At 44.3% G+C, this 17,695-nt stretch overlaps 1 protein-coding gene across 6 annotated transcripts; it reads right to left on the reverse strand.

Moving 5' to 3' along the window:
* Window positions 1–56: 56 nt before the first annotated feature.
* brd8b (bromodomain containing 8b) lies at window positions 57–13,802 on the reverse strand. 6 transcript variants are annotated; one of them, XM_068585878.1, is made up of 19 exons: window positions 13,749–13,802; window positions 12,855–12,951; window positions 12,201–12,270; window positions 12,025–12,074; window positions 11,773–11,895; window positions 11,422–11,502; window positions 10,779–10,843; window positions 10,131–10,324; window positions 9,559–9,756; window positions 8,980–9,073; window positions 8,645–8,787; window positions 7,706–8,156; window positions 7,589–7,626; window positions 7,300–7,499; window positions 6,859–6,951; window positions 6,113–6,181; window positions 5,710–5,995; window positions 3,504–3,548; window positions 57–1,662 (listed from the first exon to the last, which is right to left on the reverse strand). In XM_068585878.1, the coding sequence occupies exons 1-19, from the start codon at window positions 13,765–13,767 to the stop codon at window positions 1,603–1,605; spliced, it is 2,376 nt and encodes a 791-aa protein (XP_068441979.1). In that variant the 5' UTR covers window positions 13,768–13,802; the 3' UTR covers window positions 57–1,602. The 6 variants fall into 6 exon arrangements, with proteins under 6 accessions (XP_068441979.1, XP_068441988.1, XP_068441969.1 ...); XM_068585887.1 differs by lacking the exon at window positions 3,504–3,548; XM_068585868.1 differs by lacking the exon at window positions 57–1,662 and having other exon boundaries at window positions 1,680–3,548.
* Window positions 13,803–17,695: the final 3,893 nt, after the last annotated feature.

Here is a 17,695-nt window from a genome sequence, read left to right on the forward strand (position 1 = left end):
GACTCTAAAAGCAAATACAAAACCCTGGTTTCAATTTAGATCAAATAATCTTTATTTAACAAATGTACAACAGAAGACGTGATACATGTATCGGCTACCCAAACACAACTCTACACGGTCCATCTCACGGGTACAAAACTTTCCTTTGTACTCTAAACACACATTACAAACATGTTTCTGACGCTACATCTTAAGCCAAGTTGGGACGCGTCGATACTATAACAACCGACTCCACCCGTCAACACACTCCGTGAAACACCAGCGTTTTACGACACAGCCAACTATTTTACGAATACATTTAGTTTGCAGACATTTTCTGATTCTCTACCTTAAAGGCAGCTATTGGTTTCCATTCATTTCACAACAAACGAACGAGCCGTGGCATTTGAGGTTAAGATCATCAGTTGTTCGCCTTCGGTTTGTCGTTTTGAAAACACCGATGGTGCTTTCAAGGACACTCCGGCATTTGAAATTGTAAAGTCTGCTTGCAAAGGATCTTTTAAATGTAAAAACAAACGATAAGCATCTAACAGCTTCCATGATAGCTTGTATTCTGGAAAATAATCTCAGATGCACGAGTGTCCTTGAATGCAACACGATTAAAACTGGGCACCGCACAGGAGCGCAGATAAACGGAAACACGCCGTTTACCATGAAGCATGTTTTTTTTATTTCTGTTATAAAGTTGATTGACGAAGACGAGTTAACATAGTCTCCAGAACTGAATGGACGATTCCACTGGGAAGGTCGTGGGAACTTCAAATAAATGTAAAGTAGATGCAATTTGCAGTTAATAGGCCTGAAAAACAAGCAAAAAAACAACTGGGAAATGTATCAACCAGCTGACTGAAAGACAGCCAGTCTGGTGGCAACATCAGATTTTCTAAATATAGAAAGACGCTGGAAGAAAAAAAAGGTCAGGAAATCCAGTCGTAAAAGATTTGTGATACATTTGAAGAACGTTTTAGCAGCGATCACAGACCAACATGCAGTAGTAGTTCTGGAAATCGTGGACCTGTACATTATGATTGGCCATGTGGGGGGTGGTGGTTGTTGTTGTTGTTGTTGTTGTTGTCGTCCAGAGTCTCTCAGCCCATGCGGGCCGGACACAGCTCAGTCGATCGGCTCGTAGTGACGCAAACACGATGCAACGTGATCAAATCTAGCGAGCAGCGCTCATCCCGCCCTTCATCATTTCATCCCAAACAAACTTTTGCTGGTGAAAGTGTTTTTTCTTTCTTTCTTTCTTCATCTCTCCGTCACATGATTTCCTTCACTGCTCCGTCTCAGCAGAGGGACGACGCTTTGCTGGTGAAAATGACACGTGGGGGGGAAAGTGGAACGGATTCCCAATGGCGCTGCACGTAAACCAATCACATGAAGAAGAAGCTCTGTGCAGCCCTCACACACACACACACACACACACACACACACACACACACGGACATAACCGTTTACACACACGCCCTCGTGGACACCAAAGTACAGATGAAGAAGTGTGTATATGCACACACACACACACACGCAGACTGCACAGTCCTCTTCAGAAAACAACCAAAGTGAGCGTTCAGTATTCACCTCCGCCTCCCGAGTGACTCAAGTCTATTTCTTCATTTTGAGGTCGGCCTCCATGGCACTACGGCGACCCCTAGTGCCTCCGTCCTGCAGCACAGAGACAGACGAGGAGAAAGGGGAGGGAAGAGAGAAAGAGACGGAAAAAGAAAATTCACATGAGGGCGTTAAGGTCAAAGGTCAGTTGGACAGAGTGACGGGAGGCCCGGCGTCAGACCTCCTCACGCGAATGCGCTCCGCACAAAAAAAAAAACGAAAGAAAAAAACACAGCAAAGTCCACCCCGTGAGGCTTCCTCTCCAAATGACGAACGGAGCAAATAAAAACATGATGAAGTACAAAAATAAATAAACAAATAGAAGAAAGAATTCAAAAGAAGGAGAAAAGAAATTAGAACATGCAAAGACACGGACAACCGCACGTAAACAGACACACACAGGAAGCCGGCATGGGGTCACTGACCGGAGGCCGACGGAAGCTTTGGTGATGACAGGTTACGGGAGCCTGCGTGTGTGTGTGTGTGTGTGTGTGTGTCTGTGTGTGTGGTGAGGATATTGTGTCAAAAACAGAACTTAAAGTTTATGAGGGTGACGAGGACAGTGTGTTCAGAGGTGTGTGTGAAGCTGTCAGAGAGAGAGAGAGCGAGAGAGAGAGAGACAAAGAGGCCTTTGAGTTGTGATCAACTGTCGGCTTTTTTCTTCTTCTGTTTGGCTAAATAAGTTTAGTAGCTTAGAGGTCGGGGGCAACGCCGTCCTTCACCTTGTCATTGCAACCCGACCAGCTAGATGACTACGTTCAACGCGCGAGGAAGTAAAAACTAAGATGGGTTAGAGAAGTGGACGTCTCAGTGGCATCAAGTCTGACTCAAAGGAAACGAAAAGCGAAGTCAAACAACGGACGCCGTCTTCTTTTGTAAAGGCCATGAAACCCTATTTTCACTGTGAGGTGACCTTACAGGGTTACTACGTCTTCACTGCTCATGTTTTTACTCACAGCTCTCTTTGGGTTTGAGGCTTCATGGCCCAGTTGGGGAGAAAAAGTCACTTACTTCAATGCAGTGGGTCAATATTGCGGTGTTGCTGATTACAACTGTGCATCTTTAGAGCGCTTTAAAGCCAAAATATTGCAGGAGAGGCAATATCTCACACACGCACACACACTAACAAACACACACAGGGCTGACGAAGCAGATCAGAGTTACTGGTGACGAGTGATGTCGTTTGTTTATTATTTAGTCTCAGAGGCTTTAAATCATATTAACTTACACGATGAGTGAACGATAAATTGTTTTTCCGCTTGATATTTTTAGGGAAGTGTTTCAGACGTGGTGGTAAATGTTTATTTTAACATCAACACATAACCGTAACAAACTATCTTCATGCTTCATGTGGATTAGGACCCAGATGCACACCGAGCAGCTTCCTGGTGAGAAAACTACGTCAACGCCACAGTGATTGTAAAAAAACAACCTCAGACGTCATTTTGCTCTTCTGTGCTGCAACTTCTTGCAACTTATCGGTCGACGTGTACGCCGATAATAACCTTTAATTATCAGTCTTCCTCTACTCATGAGGATTTGTTTCATGCTCTCGGGAAGGAGAATAAAACACAATGATTGTGTACTTTTATTTGTTATTCTAAATTAAATATTGGTTTTGAAAACATTGCCAAAAATGTTCAAATGGAAATTGTTGAATTGTTTAATATTTACAGTATTAACAGTGGTCCGTTTAATGCTTTAAAGTTAAATCCTAGCTTTATTTTGCTTCCTTTATTGCCACTAAACTGACCCAGAGAAAGAAAAGAGATGAGAGGAAGAAACAGATGTGTAGAGAGAGTGTTTCAACATGTGTGTGTTTGCTTTGAGGCAAGCGTGTGCGCATAGCGTGGCCTGGTTCTGGTGAAATCTGAGGGGAGAACCTGAATACTTACAAAGAGAGAGAGAAGGAAAGCAGGAGAGGCCATTGGGACACTGTCCTGTAGGAGGACAAACATTGGAGTGAGAAAGAGAGAGAAAAACACACACACGTGCGTGAGAAAGCAAGTTTCACACAAGTCTGCGTCACACACGGAAGCGCACCGAGGAACGAGCGCTCGTTCGACCGCTGCTCGCTCGCTCGCGCACACACACACACACACACACACACGCACACACACACACACACACGCACAACTCGAATATGCAGATCGTAAAAGGTGAGACTGCTACACACAGACGGAGATAAACACACCTGAGACAATCAGGCACGAATACAAGCAGGCGAGCACGCTCCCACCTTTAAGCCAGCTCTCACACACACACACACACACACCCCATACCACAGTTCCCATCATGGCCAGTATGAAAAATATCATGACATCCATTCAGTCGTAACACCTCCGTGACCTACAGACGTGGTTTTAACTGTTGAGGTGATTAAACTCTGCTGTAGAGAAGCCAATCAATAGATTTTTATCATTTTTGTTAGAGCCTTTAAAAACATTTAAAAAAAACATTTGCAAAATTCAACAATAATTCTGAACTTCCTGAGAAAATTCGCAGACATTTAGACATTTCTAAATTCCATGATACTTCAAAAATGCCATGACCTACGAGAACCCTGTTAGACACACACTCAAGACTGACTGACTCACTCACACTCACACACACACACACACACACACTCTCTCTCACTGACACACACACGTTAGTGAGGAGGGGCAGCCGGCATGCAGGACATGAACCAGCAGGGAAGTCAACACGAGGAGTTTTTCCACTGAAGCACATCGCAGCGAGCCGACAGGAGGCCCAGATCACCACGTGTGTGTGTGTGTGTGTGTGTGTGTGAAGGTGAAACGCAAACACAAAGCATGTGATGCACGCCGAGAGAGAGAGAGCGGCGTCATCCGCACTTTAACTAAATCATCGAGGAACGAGTCAGACGGCAGGAACCGGACAAAGTGAGAGACATCGAGGAGTTTTGGTCCCAATAAAAAGGTTCAACACAAGTTCTTTAAATTCATGTATGAGATGATTCAACAGACAGTGAAGGCGTGTCGTTCAATGTAACGTCAAAACAGAGAGCCAAACCGTTCCTCCTAGAAGTTTCAAGCAGTTCAAGTTAGTTTTATTCACATGAGTAAATTGTCCCACATTGATGGAAGGAGATAACACACATACGATCAAGTACACAATCTCTAAATGATACAACATATTTATAAAAAAAAGATATTAGAAACAGAGCAGTCAATCCAAAACAAAGGCCCCGCATTTGATATATATATACGACGACGATGATGATGATGATGAAGATGATGATGCTCTTAATCCATTCAAATAGTTCCAAGGACATGAACACCGGTGACCACGGTCATTTAAGACATGTAGAGCATGAGTCAGGTATCTTTTCAGACAAAGTTTGATAAAAGAAAATGAAAAATAAAAAATAAAAAGAACCAAACTTCAACAAATGTGTGACTCGAGTCAACAAGCTACTCTATGAACAGACTGTGTAACATATCCATTCATCCATTCATCCATTCATCTCTCCGCACAGACCTCCTGTTCAACAAATACGAACAGGATCTTTGTTACTGGATGTTTATCTTTTCCGTGAAGCATCTTCATACACACTCGACGTGACGCCAGCCAACACAGACAGACCGTCGTCAAACTCTAAAGCTGAACATCAAGACATTTTCAAACGATGCATTTCATGAATAAAGCTTTTAGAACTATACAAATGGGAAGTGTCAAGTCTTTTTTTGTCCCTTTCCTGAGCTCGCTCCACATATAGCGAGGTGATTCCAATATATTGTCTCTCGCTGCGCTGAAGAAACGCCATTTCTTTCTTTTTTCTGCTAGTGTGTATTTAGCTTTATTCTGCACGTACACTCCAGATCTTTTTCCTCCAAACACTCGTCACTGCATCAGTTTTCTGACAGCTGAAGATAAGAAAGCACTGCGCTCCCCACCATCTGCACCTGGTTGCATTAAAATTAAGGGTTCTATGAAAACAAGGATGGATCAAGTCTCAGAGCAAAAACATTCACAGTGAAATGTTTGCAGTTGGAGGTTTATTGAGTGCTTCATCAGAATCAGACTTTTTTTTTTTTTAAGGGAATCCTAATTTGTCCCCCAACAAGTCGCCCAACCCACCTTCTCAGCCGGCTCTCCTGGCTTACGGTTGCCCTCCCTGCCGCGCAGGCTCTTGGCGGAGATGGCGCTCTCCGAGGTCTGCATGATGAGCTGCGTGGCCAGGAACTGCTGCACGTGCTCCAGGACGTCGCGCTGCATCTCCAGCGCCATGTGGTACACGTCGTGGTCCGACGAGTTGTACATGACGGCGTTCTGGAACATCAGCATGATGTCGCGCTGGAACTCGGCCGTGGTGCGGATCACGCCGGACTCGATGTTCTTCTTGATGGCCGACAGGTCCATGGGTCTGGAGGGAGGGACGGGGACGGTGGGAGGAACAAGGGAGATTTTTTGGGGGGGAATAAAAGGCCTGAAAGTGCAAGCGAGTGGTACTTTGAGAGAGTCTGCGTGGCCGCGGTCTTACCTGTGCACGATGCTATGGTAACCAGGTGCGATGTCGTCCGACACGGGCTGCAGGAAGACGCTGGCATACCTGAGAGGAGCAGGAATTCACAAAGTAACAATTAAAAATGGTTTCCTGTAACCATTTGATGGTTTTTCTGCAGTAAATTCATTTTATTTCTCTTTTTTTTAAAAATAAAGTGTGTTGAAAAGAAAAAAGAAAAACGCTGGGCAATGGAGTTCAGTCAAAGATTTAAACTCATTCATGGGCTGGTTTTCACAGATCTTTGGCTGCTATTGGATATTAGCCACAATTAACATTATTCTTGTCTCTGCGTCTGTTGTACTTATGGGAAAGATCAACAAAAATCAGGAAAAAAAACATACGGAAATAATTAGTTTACAGTATTTGGCCTGTAGCTATAATTGAAGACACCAAGGTCACGTCCTTGGTGTTGTTTCTGGGGGTGTATATATATATATATATATATATATATATATATATATATATATATATATATATATATATATATATATATATATATATATATATATATATATATATATATGCTGGTGCTTTGACAAAGTGTTTTTGGGGTGTTGAGGCCTTCAATGTTTCTTAAATCTCCTAATCTATTCAGCTCATTACAACCAGGTCGGCCACGGTGACGACCTTAAAACACGTGGCACTACTGCTGGAGTGTTTTTCAGCCGACAAAGACTCCGATTCATTGCTGAAGGTCGCGGCGTTCCAAGAAAAAGCTCCACCTGTGGTTGGCTGCGGCTCTCCACACCAGCATGATGGCTTTCTTCCAGATCTTCTGGGCCTGCACCGCCTCCTGGTCCTCGCCGCATGTCGAGCTGACGCAGAGAAAGAGAAAGAAAGAGGAAGTGAAGACAGAGCGGGAATGTAGAGAGAGAGGATTGGGAAGTGCCCGGAGAGTGGAAACAAGAAGCAGAAGAGCGGCAGGCGGAGACAAAAAGCACGCACTGTTAGGATTGTTACGTCAGCAGCCGCACATTGTGTAGCTCTGAGAAACGAAATAGAGTCCGAACATGATTCAGAGGTCATGACCTGAACGTCCATGACGAATGCATTTTAAGCTGAGGACACGGCTCTGGATGCATACAAGCCACTTCCCCCACTACATATTACAAAATGGTGATTACGACACAACGATCGCGGCCCTTTTTTTCGTGGACACCTACAGCTGCGAGGACGAGGCCGGGCTGCTGGCCATGGAGTCGGCCGTGTAGCGCTGCGAGGGCGGGCCGTAGCCGTCCTCACTCTCGCTGGCGGCCCGCTCCACCTCTGACAGGTAGGGCCCCTCCCCCTCCCCGCACTCCTCCTTCAGCTCCATCCCTTCTTCTGGGTAGCCCTCGCTCCCCGCCTCCTCCTCCTTCACCTCCTGGGTTCAAGAACACACACACACATATTGAGTCGAATGACTGTTTCACAAAGGTTGTGTGTGTAAGTGTGTGTGCGTAGGTGTGTTACCTTGGACTCTTTCCCGGACACGGAGCTGTCCTCGGAGTCTGTGGGACAGGAATGAGAAGAGGATTAGAACTAGAGGAACATCTCAGGAGGATTTCTGTGTGACGTGGCAGCACCTACCCAAGCAGGGCGGGTTGGGCTCCGGCTGGCTCCACTCCTCTCCTTCGCTCTTGACCGTCGTCTCGGCGGCCTCCTTCCCTGCCGCCGCCGCCGCCCCCGCCCCCTCCTCCATGACCTCGCTTCCTGTTGCGCCGTCGTCAGAGGTGACATCGCTTCCCGTGACCTCGGGCCCCTCGCAGTTTCCCTTGAGCTGCTGCTGTTGTTGTTCTCGTTTGGTTTCCGCTTGATTCTGGGCCTCTGCGCCCGCGGGGGTCAGGGCCGACGCCGCGGCCGCATCCTGAGGCTCCTGAGCGGGGTCGGGGTCTTGGACGGCGGGCGCCGGGTCCGAAGCCTTCAGCTCCTGGGTCTCCCAGGGGCCGGGGAGGGTGTGTCCCTCCGAGACCGCCTCTTCACACAAGGAGAGAGCGGCTTCCACTGCTGCTGCATCCAAGGCCTCCACAGAGTCATCGACCTGGGAAGAAGGAGGGAAGGACAGAGAGAAAAGACTGAAACGCTGCAATTCTGCAAATGTCCCACTAAGATGGACTAATAAAGGATTATCTGATCTGATCTTATAGCCAGTATTATCTCAAATGTTGTTTTTGTTATATAATGCAATACCTAGAGGTCTTTTTCTGCACTCATAATTCCACACACGACTACATGAGTGAATTTTACACTTCTTAATAGCACGTAAACAAGGAGTAAAGCACTCCAGAGGTCACCGACTGGAGAGTGATCCTTCAACAAATGAGTGTTACCGTCATGAACAGCAGAAAATCTTTCTTTGGTGTTCAGTAAATAAAAAATCTGGACCTTAAGTGTGTTTCCCTGCAGGTAGTAATACATTACTCCTTTACATATTGGTGCAGTAATGTGATTTCATCCGTCACGCACTTAAGTCCAACACACACTCCCCAATTGACATCATTAAAAAGGCAACCAGACCACAGCGTGTACCTTTTCCTCTATGATAGCGATGATGTCTCCCACTGTCTCCAGGTCCAACTCGTCTCCCATGTAAGACACGGCTACGAGGTCCTCTTCCACTAAGCCTGCCTCCTCACCGAGCTCCACCTTCACCGCAGCTTCCGCTTCACCTTCTGCAAACAAACACACACACACACACACACGCAAAGAGGAAATGAGAACAAAATGAAAACCTGCAAGGTTGTATAAGTAATTATTAGTTCTGAGCCCAGTATCTTTATCTCGTGTACACCATGAACAGTACAGGAGTCTTTCTCCTCTCATCTATTCATGTCACAGACACATGCGTCTCTGTGTGTATTTACCTGTGATGACCTCATGACCAGGTGGTAAGGCGGTGGCTGCGGTGACCGTCTGGACTCCGTTGGTGAGGCTTCCAGTCGAGTCTCCCTCACCAACCTGACGTCAACAAAATGTCAAAGGTTTTAATCCAGCATTGCTATGATCTTTTAGACCCGTTGTGAGGAGGGCGGGGGGGTGAGGATACGTTACAAACATTCAAAGACATTAAATTTGAATCCGTCTGGCAAAGAAAGTCACCAAAGCAGTGAATGAACGCACACATAAAGATATAAACTCTGACGATGTTGACATTAGAACGTGGCAATATCGAAAAAAAACGCAGGGTAAAATAAGAAAAGTTGTAAAAAGCTGCAAAGCCAATCCTCCATATGCTCATTAAGTTTTACCAGCAGCCACTTCAAGTGAATATTGAATATTCGACATTTCAAGTTTCAGTTTATAGTAGCGTTCTATAAATTGGTCTTTAAGCGGTATATCTTTTGAGGCGTTTACAACAGAGTCCTGCCTGTTGCCTTGTATGATGTCCTATTGTGTTTAATTGCTGGCATTCTTGGAGGTTTCCGGTCTGATCGGGCTCTTACCAGGCGGGGGCTGGCCGTGATGAGGTTGCCTTTTTTCAGCAGTTCCGACAGGAGCGGGGAGGGCGGCGGCGTGGCCTTCTGGGTCAGAAGCCTCTTCTGCGGCGAGTCGTCCACTTGAGCGGCCAGGCCTCCTCCTCCGTCTTTGGGCCCCGCGCCCGGAGCGTCCGACGACGGGAGAAACACTCCGACCCCCTGGGCCTGGCGGGGGCGGCAAAGAAATCAGTGAGAGCGGTCGGGCGCAGAGTGCTGAAGTATCTCGAGCATCTGACTCAACAAAAACTAATCGGAGATACAGGTAGGCACTTTTGTGGAGTCTATGCAGTAGTTCTGACATCAATGTCAAGATATTACTGAAAACAAACACATGAAGGACTTTTGATGCATGCGACAGCCTCTAAATCGATGACAGTGGAGCCTGAATTAAACTTCAGTGCACCGATTGTGAAGTTCCCTTCATAATAGAATAAAGAAAACCTTCCACAACATATGTTTCTCTCTGTGTTGGCGGTATTCTTGTGGTATCTCATCACTGCTACATGACTATGTAAGGCTCTATTAGAGGATGTTCTTACAACTGAGTGTGTGGTGGTAGTGGTGGTGCTGGTGGTGCTGGTGATGTCATCGGTGGCCACACCGCCTGTATCCATGGGCGTCGTGGGGACCGAAGAGTCAGCCACAGAGTCCACGGTGGGGGGGCTGGCACCCAGAGGAGAACGGACCGTGATGCTGGGCAGACGCTTGGGCGTGTTTTTCAGCACCTGGCGAGCTGCGATGGACCGAGAGGAGCAGAGGAAGCGAGAGCGCATCAATATTTTTCTTTCCTTTAGAAGAAATGAAACTGCAGCACAGAAATTAAGAGCCAAAAACCCCCAAAAACTTGCTCGTCTTAACAGGTAATAAAAACCAACATTCCAAGTAGAGGCCAGAGAAAAGTAGTCAAGTAGGTTCGTCCCGACTGGAATATACATTTTCACGTTTTGTTTCACAATACTTGTTATACATAATATGCCCTGATCATGAAGATAAATGTGTTTTACACAGTATAACCATGTCATAAAACACAACACTGCAATTAGTATGAAATTTATTCACACCTTGAGGAACAGACGTGTTGTTCACAGAGCAGTGTGTTTGATGCAACGTCATGCCGGGTCATGTGAAGGGAACGTGTGGCAACACCCGCCACAGAGATAACAAAGACGTCAACAGACTGAACCTACCTTGGAACGCCGTCTCTGTGGCTTTCCTCTTCTGTTCTGCTTCCTCCTCAGCCTGCTTCTTCTTTCTAAGGTTGGGGAGAAGACAAAAATCCCAGTTTAATAGAATAGAAAAAGGTAAAGATGTTGGACTGTGTCTGCAACGCCGCAACCAGATAAACGCTCTGCCATGCTCTATAGAGATAACTGTACTCTCCTCAATATAACTAGACACTCAGTACTTCACTCTACTGTGAGCCAAGACTGAAGACTTCTGACACTCTTTTGGTGTCATCACCGACAGGTGCTGAGTAACACGGTTATTTTTGCATCTATGACAAGCGACGCTCTGCATTATGGGATTGATAGAAAGTGGTAACTGTGCAATAGGCTTTACTTTTTCGTTTTTTTTTCCAGTGTTGAGTTTTTGAGAAACACTTACACACTCAGAATTTAGACAGTCAAAAAAAAATGGCAGAGAGTAAATGTAGTGCACTATATATTAAATAAGAAGGGATTTCAGATACGGTGGTGTTGAATGAACAGAAAAACTCCCCAAAAAATATATGAGCTTTTTTGTAACTGTTTTTCTGTAGCATATGAATGCACATCTTGCTCTGTAATCACATGTTAGTGTATCAAACAAAAAAAACGATAGGAGCCTCACAGTGTGATCTCTGTCCACAGCTCCTTCAGCTGGGAGTCCATGTGACCCGTCTGTATCAGATCCATATCCTTCTTCAACTTCCTGTCAGGACAGAAAGCACAGCAGGGTTAAAGATCAAGTTTTCAAAATCAAATGTATTTTAACACTTTATTATGTTTGTCATTCTACATAAACACATGACATTTTGTCTCTGCATTTAACCCATCCGTAGCAAGTAAGGAGCAGTGGGCCGCTGTGAAGCGCCGAGCCACTGGGGGTTCAGTGTCTTGCTCGAGGAGCTATGGGGAGACCAGGGATCGAACCGACTCCCTTGCGGTTGCAGGTCGATCACTCTACCCTCAGTGTGTGTACCTGTACTGCTCTTGTGTGTCTCGCAGCAGTTTTTTCAGTTCCTCTATCCTCTCTGTGGTCAGCCTACGCACGATGACATCTTCAATGGTTTCGACCACCTCGCCCTTCTCACCACGCTTACGCCTGCAGTACAGAAGGGCAAAAGCGCTTTGGGTTAACTCACACAACATTTGACCTGCGTTCACCAACAAAAGCGTCGACACATTGTTAGAAGTCGGAGGTGTTTTGCTACGTCTGCGTTAGAGTACTGACTTGGGAGCTTCTGTGGCCTCTAGCAGCTCGGAGTATTGTGAGGCACAGTGCTGCGAACAGAGAGAAAGCTTGTTATCCTGAGGTGCATTTCCACCGCAGCCCGAGTAGAACTCGGCATAGTTATCTGCTCAAAAGACACAACGAGAAAATCATTTGTAGGTTTGTAGATTTCTTACCTTCTGTGAGAACCAGTCAGGTGGACGGCCAGGCTCTGAGAAAGGCTTGATGGCTCTACTTACAGACACCCTGGAAGACAGAGAGAAATTCCTCAGAGTCAACACACATGTTGAGAAAACAATCTGAAAATCCATGAATGTGGAAACTGAAGAAATGCATTCAAATTGAGAATAAATAAAGACAAGTGAAAGGTTAAAACATGGTGGGCTACTATGTCATAGTAGCTGTCAAAATGAATCTTATTTTAATTAAAGGGTTACGCAGATTTCTTTAAAATTATAAATACACAGTTATATTTGTCTTCTCTTATAAACTGCTTATTAGTTGCCCAAGTCTGACCCCTAGTGGTGAGACTTGAGACTAACAGATTTAACAGGAGACTATATGTGTCCTAAAAGATGGACATAACCAGATAATGTATGGAAGCTAAAGTAAAGTAACGTAAAGTAAATCCAAGTGTGCATAAACAGGAATAAATATCTGGATGCTTCTTAATTATACGTGTTCCCCTGGCGTTACTTCTGCCGTAGCTGCCCAACACATGGACGTACTCATATAACAGACAGACATCTGCCTGTATTATGATGCACTTTTACCCCTTTGTGAATGACACAAGCAGTTGACTAAACATATTGAGTAGGTCTGTTTCTTACCAGTTTTGGTCGCCACTCCTCATAACAGAGGAGGCCAGGCACAGTTTCTCCCTGACGGACCAGGGCTCCGTCGGGCCCACATTCAGGATCTTGTGTTCTGGGAATACAAAGTGCAGATAAACAGCGAGCTCACAACACGTCCAGGGTTCCTGGCAGCTTGTTGCTACTGAACAGAAACGCTTGATGCCAGCGCACAAACAATGAACAATTAAAGTGCACATAACGCGGGTGAAAATAGATGAGAGACGCTGTCCTCGGAGTTAATACATGAAGCTGTCGTCCATGTTTCGAGCTAAAAAACTGTCATATCAGGTAACTCAGGTAATGTTTTTCTCCCCGGGGGGGATTTATTTATGGTCGCACATACTAGTTACGCAAAATGACGCCACTTTCCCCCCATACAACCCAAATAACCACACGGGCTGTAATTAATTAATAATATAAAACAGTCTTCTAGGGTTTTTATGTTCTCGTTTGTCAACGTTAGCGAGCTAGTTACTGTTAGCTAGCTACATTGTTTACAGTAATTTGCTAGCTTGAAGATGCTTCTGACACTGTAGCACTTCGTTTCTTTTCGTACAAGTACCGGGGCTTAAAGGCAACATGTACACGTAATTAAAATACTCACGAAGCCATGGCTGTGCAGACAATAACGTATACACGTAGCGCTTGCTAAAAGTCTAAACAGTTACGTTGACGTTAGCTTAGCAGCGGTGATGACGGGGGACACATTCATGAGACACACACAGCTAGGCGGTGTAACGTCTTTTCATGCAACAAACCCGACTTGGTTCGACCAAACTCAATTAACTGCAATGTTTAGAGAGTGTTTGCTGATATATCTGTTATGCAATGGGAAAGAAAATAGAGAAAGATTTGGGAAATATTACTCACTGCCGATACCGCTCGCCATTTCTTTTGTGACAAGGCCGTGAGCACAACTTCCGCCGGACCGGTTTCAGTGTTACACAAATGTTACGGTAAAAAAAGACGTGAATACTAAGATACAGTCGGTACAGTAGCACAAAATATCTAAAAGTACTCGTTTGTTTGAGTTAGTTTATTAAAACTCTAAATGTTTTTTTAAATAGTTGTGATGTTTAGTGATATGAGGTTTGTATTTTATGCTATAATAGTTTCTACTTATTAGATACTACACATTAATACTTTTTGGGGGCCGACATCAACGAAAAAAGGCAATTCTTCTGATATATTTTAGTTTTTATACATTTAAATGAAAAAAGTCTTATTTTATATATTTTATTGTCGGGAATATAATTCAGGTGTTGAAATAGCACATCGTTTTTAATGTATTGCTTGCTTTAGCTAAAACCACTTCCATGTAGAGATAGTGAGTCAACTGCGTGTCAGAATTAACAACAAAGCCATGTCTATTTGTGAAATACAGACGTCTCCATGATTAATTATAATCTCTAAATGGTTAGAAACAATATCTTGGACTTGGTTGTGATTTGTAATCACATTTAGGCCATCTGTGGTAAATCCACCGCTGATGAGAAGAACTACTGAGCATGTTTAAGTTGTGTTTTTCAAGGTTTTATTGTCGATTCACAAAGCATTAGTAGCTCTCTCCAGACTAAACACACATACAATGTATATAAAGTGATCTTCAAATATTGGAATTAGAATAAAATATAAACACAATATAATTACTGTATAAAAGTTGCATGTAAAGGAATAAATCTTAATGAACCCTAAATGATATTTGCAAGGAATATATATACAACATGTGTAATAACATTCAAGCATCTTGAATTATAAGGTAATTTAGACAGTGTTAACGTGTGCATGAAGATAGTGCAAAGGGTAGCGGTGAGGAAGTGTCACCTACAACTTGTTGAGCGCGGAGCACGAGACATTAACTTGTGTATACAAACGTGTCACATGTGTGCAAGAATCCACATCATGGGTCACAAGCAAAGTGATCCTGCATGACTATTACTTGAGGCTCTGCGAGGCAGAGACACACTGGACACAACTGAAAGGGACTTCTGTTACACCGTAGTGACGATCGGGACAGATCCGATTACCTAAAGTAAAGATTCATTCAGTCGAGAGATGTCTGATGACGACAAAAAATGAGGGGAAAAAAACATGGCAATTCAAGGACAAGAGTGACGGAAAAAAAGTTTTGCTTTAGCTTTCTGAAATAAACCTTAACAAAGTTAACTTTTGCATGTCCGCCTGGACAAAAAGCTGTACAAATAATGAAGTGTAATGTAAACAAAACGTTTTTTTAATATAGAAATAGCCTTACTGTGTTTCTCAAGAGCAAAAATATAAAACTTTTTTCCCCCCCATCAGCTCCCTTTAGACTCGTGTCATAATCCATCATCTGGTGGCTACTTATTCACAGTCGTGACTTTCCGGTCAAACTGTGGCCATTTGGGGACGAGTCGGTCCATCAAGAGAGACGACGAAATGAGACCAGTCACAACAGTTTAAATATTGGCAGTCTTTATTTCAACAAGACTAAGAAATGTTGTTTAATATACATTTTCTCTTACAATTTAACATCTATCTCATCTTGGTTTTTTTTCCATAACATTTAGGAGATACTCTGACAAGTAAAAATCTGATGTACTGTTATGGCCTCTTTTAGAGACATCTAAAAACGGCTGCTCTTTATTTACACTTTTTTCATTTCTTTATTCTTCTCAGTCTCTTCTCAGGAAGAGAGTCCTTTCTTCTGTCCTTGTGGGCCGAAGGCTGATGGAAGGCTTTTCAGCGCCTTGTCCAGCTCAACTTTTTTAACGTCGCTAGACGGAAAAGTTGCTCCCGTGGATCAAATGAACAACATCCAGCCGGCCGGGCCAACTCCCAGCCAGCTGGAAGATGTTGCCGCCCCGGCCCGCAAGCACAGACATTTACCGTCCTCACCCTTGACACATTCTCCTCCCGCCCCTCAGAAAGTTGGGTTTCTTCACACTCGACACATCTCTTCACACGTGACGTCGACACGCGCACGAGCCCCTGGTGGAAATGCTGGCGGGACACAAAACACCGGGGTGGGGGGGAACTGAACGGAGGCAGCCGCGTGCGGAAAGGCAAAGCCAGATCGAGCTGCCGAAGCTCCGCTCTGTTATCTTTTTACGTCGAAGCGGCAGTACGTCTACGTGGGTTTGCTTGTTTTGTCGTTCCTTTGAAAAGTCAGATTCTTAATATTGGTGCCCTCGTTGGTTGGTAACGTCACTTTTGTTTTGAAAGAACATTTTCATGGAAGCTTACAATCAACCTGTCAATTTCAAAAAGGCGAACAAGAGGCACAGAAGTTGTGTCCAGTCGTTACCGTCCGTCTCACCTGCAGCTGAATGCTTCAGACCTGCAGACGCATGAGAAACATGTGGAACCAGTCTAATTTTCACAAAAATGCATGTTTAAACCCCCCCCCCCCCAAATCAATTCAAATCAATTACTCTCTACCACCCGTGTTTTTGCATATGGAAACATCTTGAATACTGTATCTCGGACCATCTATGTTGGTTCTAAAGGCATGTTTACAAGGACGTTAGAAGACATGCATAAGTTACTGTACAAACGCTACATGGCGCAGCGTCGTTTTAGAGATGAAATGGAGCTAATGTAACTTAACAGACCCAGTTATTATAACATTAGAAGATATAGAAAACCTTATGTTGTGCTTGTCAGCTGGTAACGATGTACTCAAACACCCTACAGGGGATCAGAGCACGTACTGGATACAAATCATCAACATCTACATTCTTTCTTTTTTACCTCAAGAAGTTGCTAATAATGTACCAAGGTAAAAAATAAAAATAAAAAAAAATAAAAGAGGCGCCATTACTTTGCATTCATTTTGGTAGTTTAAAGTTTAACATCCCACCTCAAGTTGAAATGATGAGAATGTAGGAATGGATCAAATGGTCCAGAGTCCATTTACCCGGTCACGAGGCACAAGTGTGTGTGTTGTGGGACCGGGGACGTGGGCGAAAAAACAAACAAAAAAAGGAGCACCAAAAAAAAAATTAAAACTGTGCATTGACCAAAAAAAACTGTCCGATATCTGTGCACATTGTCCTCTTCCACCACCTAAAACTAGCAGTAAAATCCACTGTAGTACCTAATATATATCTTCATACCAAAAATAGCTAAACATTACAACACCTCTTCGACACAAAACCCTGTATTAAAATAATCTTTTTTTCTTGATTTCATTTGATCAAAGCACTTTGTTCCTCTCCTCTCGCTTGATGAACGTACGTGTTGCCGCCTTCTCTTTCTAAACAAGACTGTAGAGAGTCAGATCCTCTGTGCTGAACTGAGCTCACAGTACCAAAAAAAAAATTAAAAAAAAATCATAAAAAAGGGGCATTCAGGACTTGTCAGCGCTGCCTTCTTTAGGGTTAATGCCAGGAGGAGTCCTTCTGCCTCCACGCCGGTCACCTTTCACCAGGACGCCGGGTCACACGTCTCCTCATGTCGGACACTTTCAACTCAACATCGCAAGACTGCATTGACCGCGAGGTTCGACCTTTACCGCTGAACTGTTTGAGCTGGGGGAAGTGAAATTAAAAAATGTCTGAGGGAAACGGTTGTGATGAATCTCACAGCAGACGTACAATATGAACGTTTTTGAACCTTGCAAAAGCTCTTCTAAAAAAAAAAAAAGGACGATTCCACCTGCAGGTCAAACATTAATCCCTGTGCTGCAACTTCTCTCGCTGTATTTCCCCGGTTGACAGAAACTGGCCGGCTCCATAATTCCTTCCTTCCTTTTTCACGACGTAGGCACGGATGCAAACATTCAGCGTTCGCATACGAACCACTGTTAACACCCGCGACAACAATCTCTGAATTAA

The sequence above is a fragment of the Clinocottus analis genome, unplaced genomic scaffold, assembly GCF_023055335.1.
Source record: "Clinocottus analis isolate CAN_PGR_092001 unplaced genomic scaffold, fCliAna1.0.p SCAF_10, whole genome shotgun sequence".
NCBI lineage: Eukaryota > Metazoa > Chordata > Actinopteri > Perciformes > Cottidae > Clinocottus > Clinocottus analis.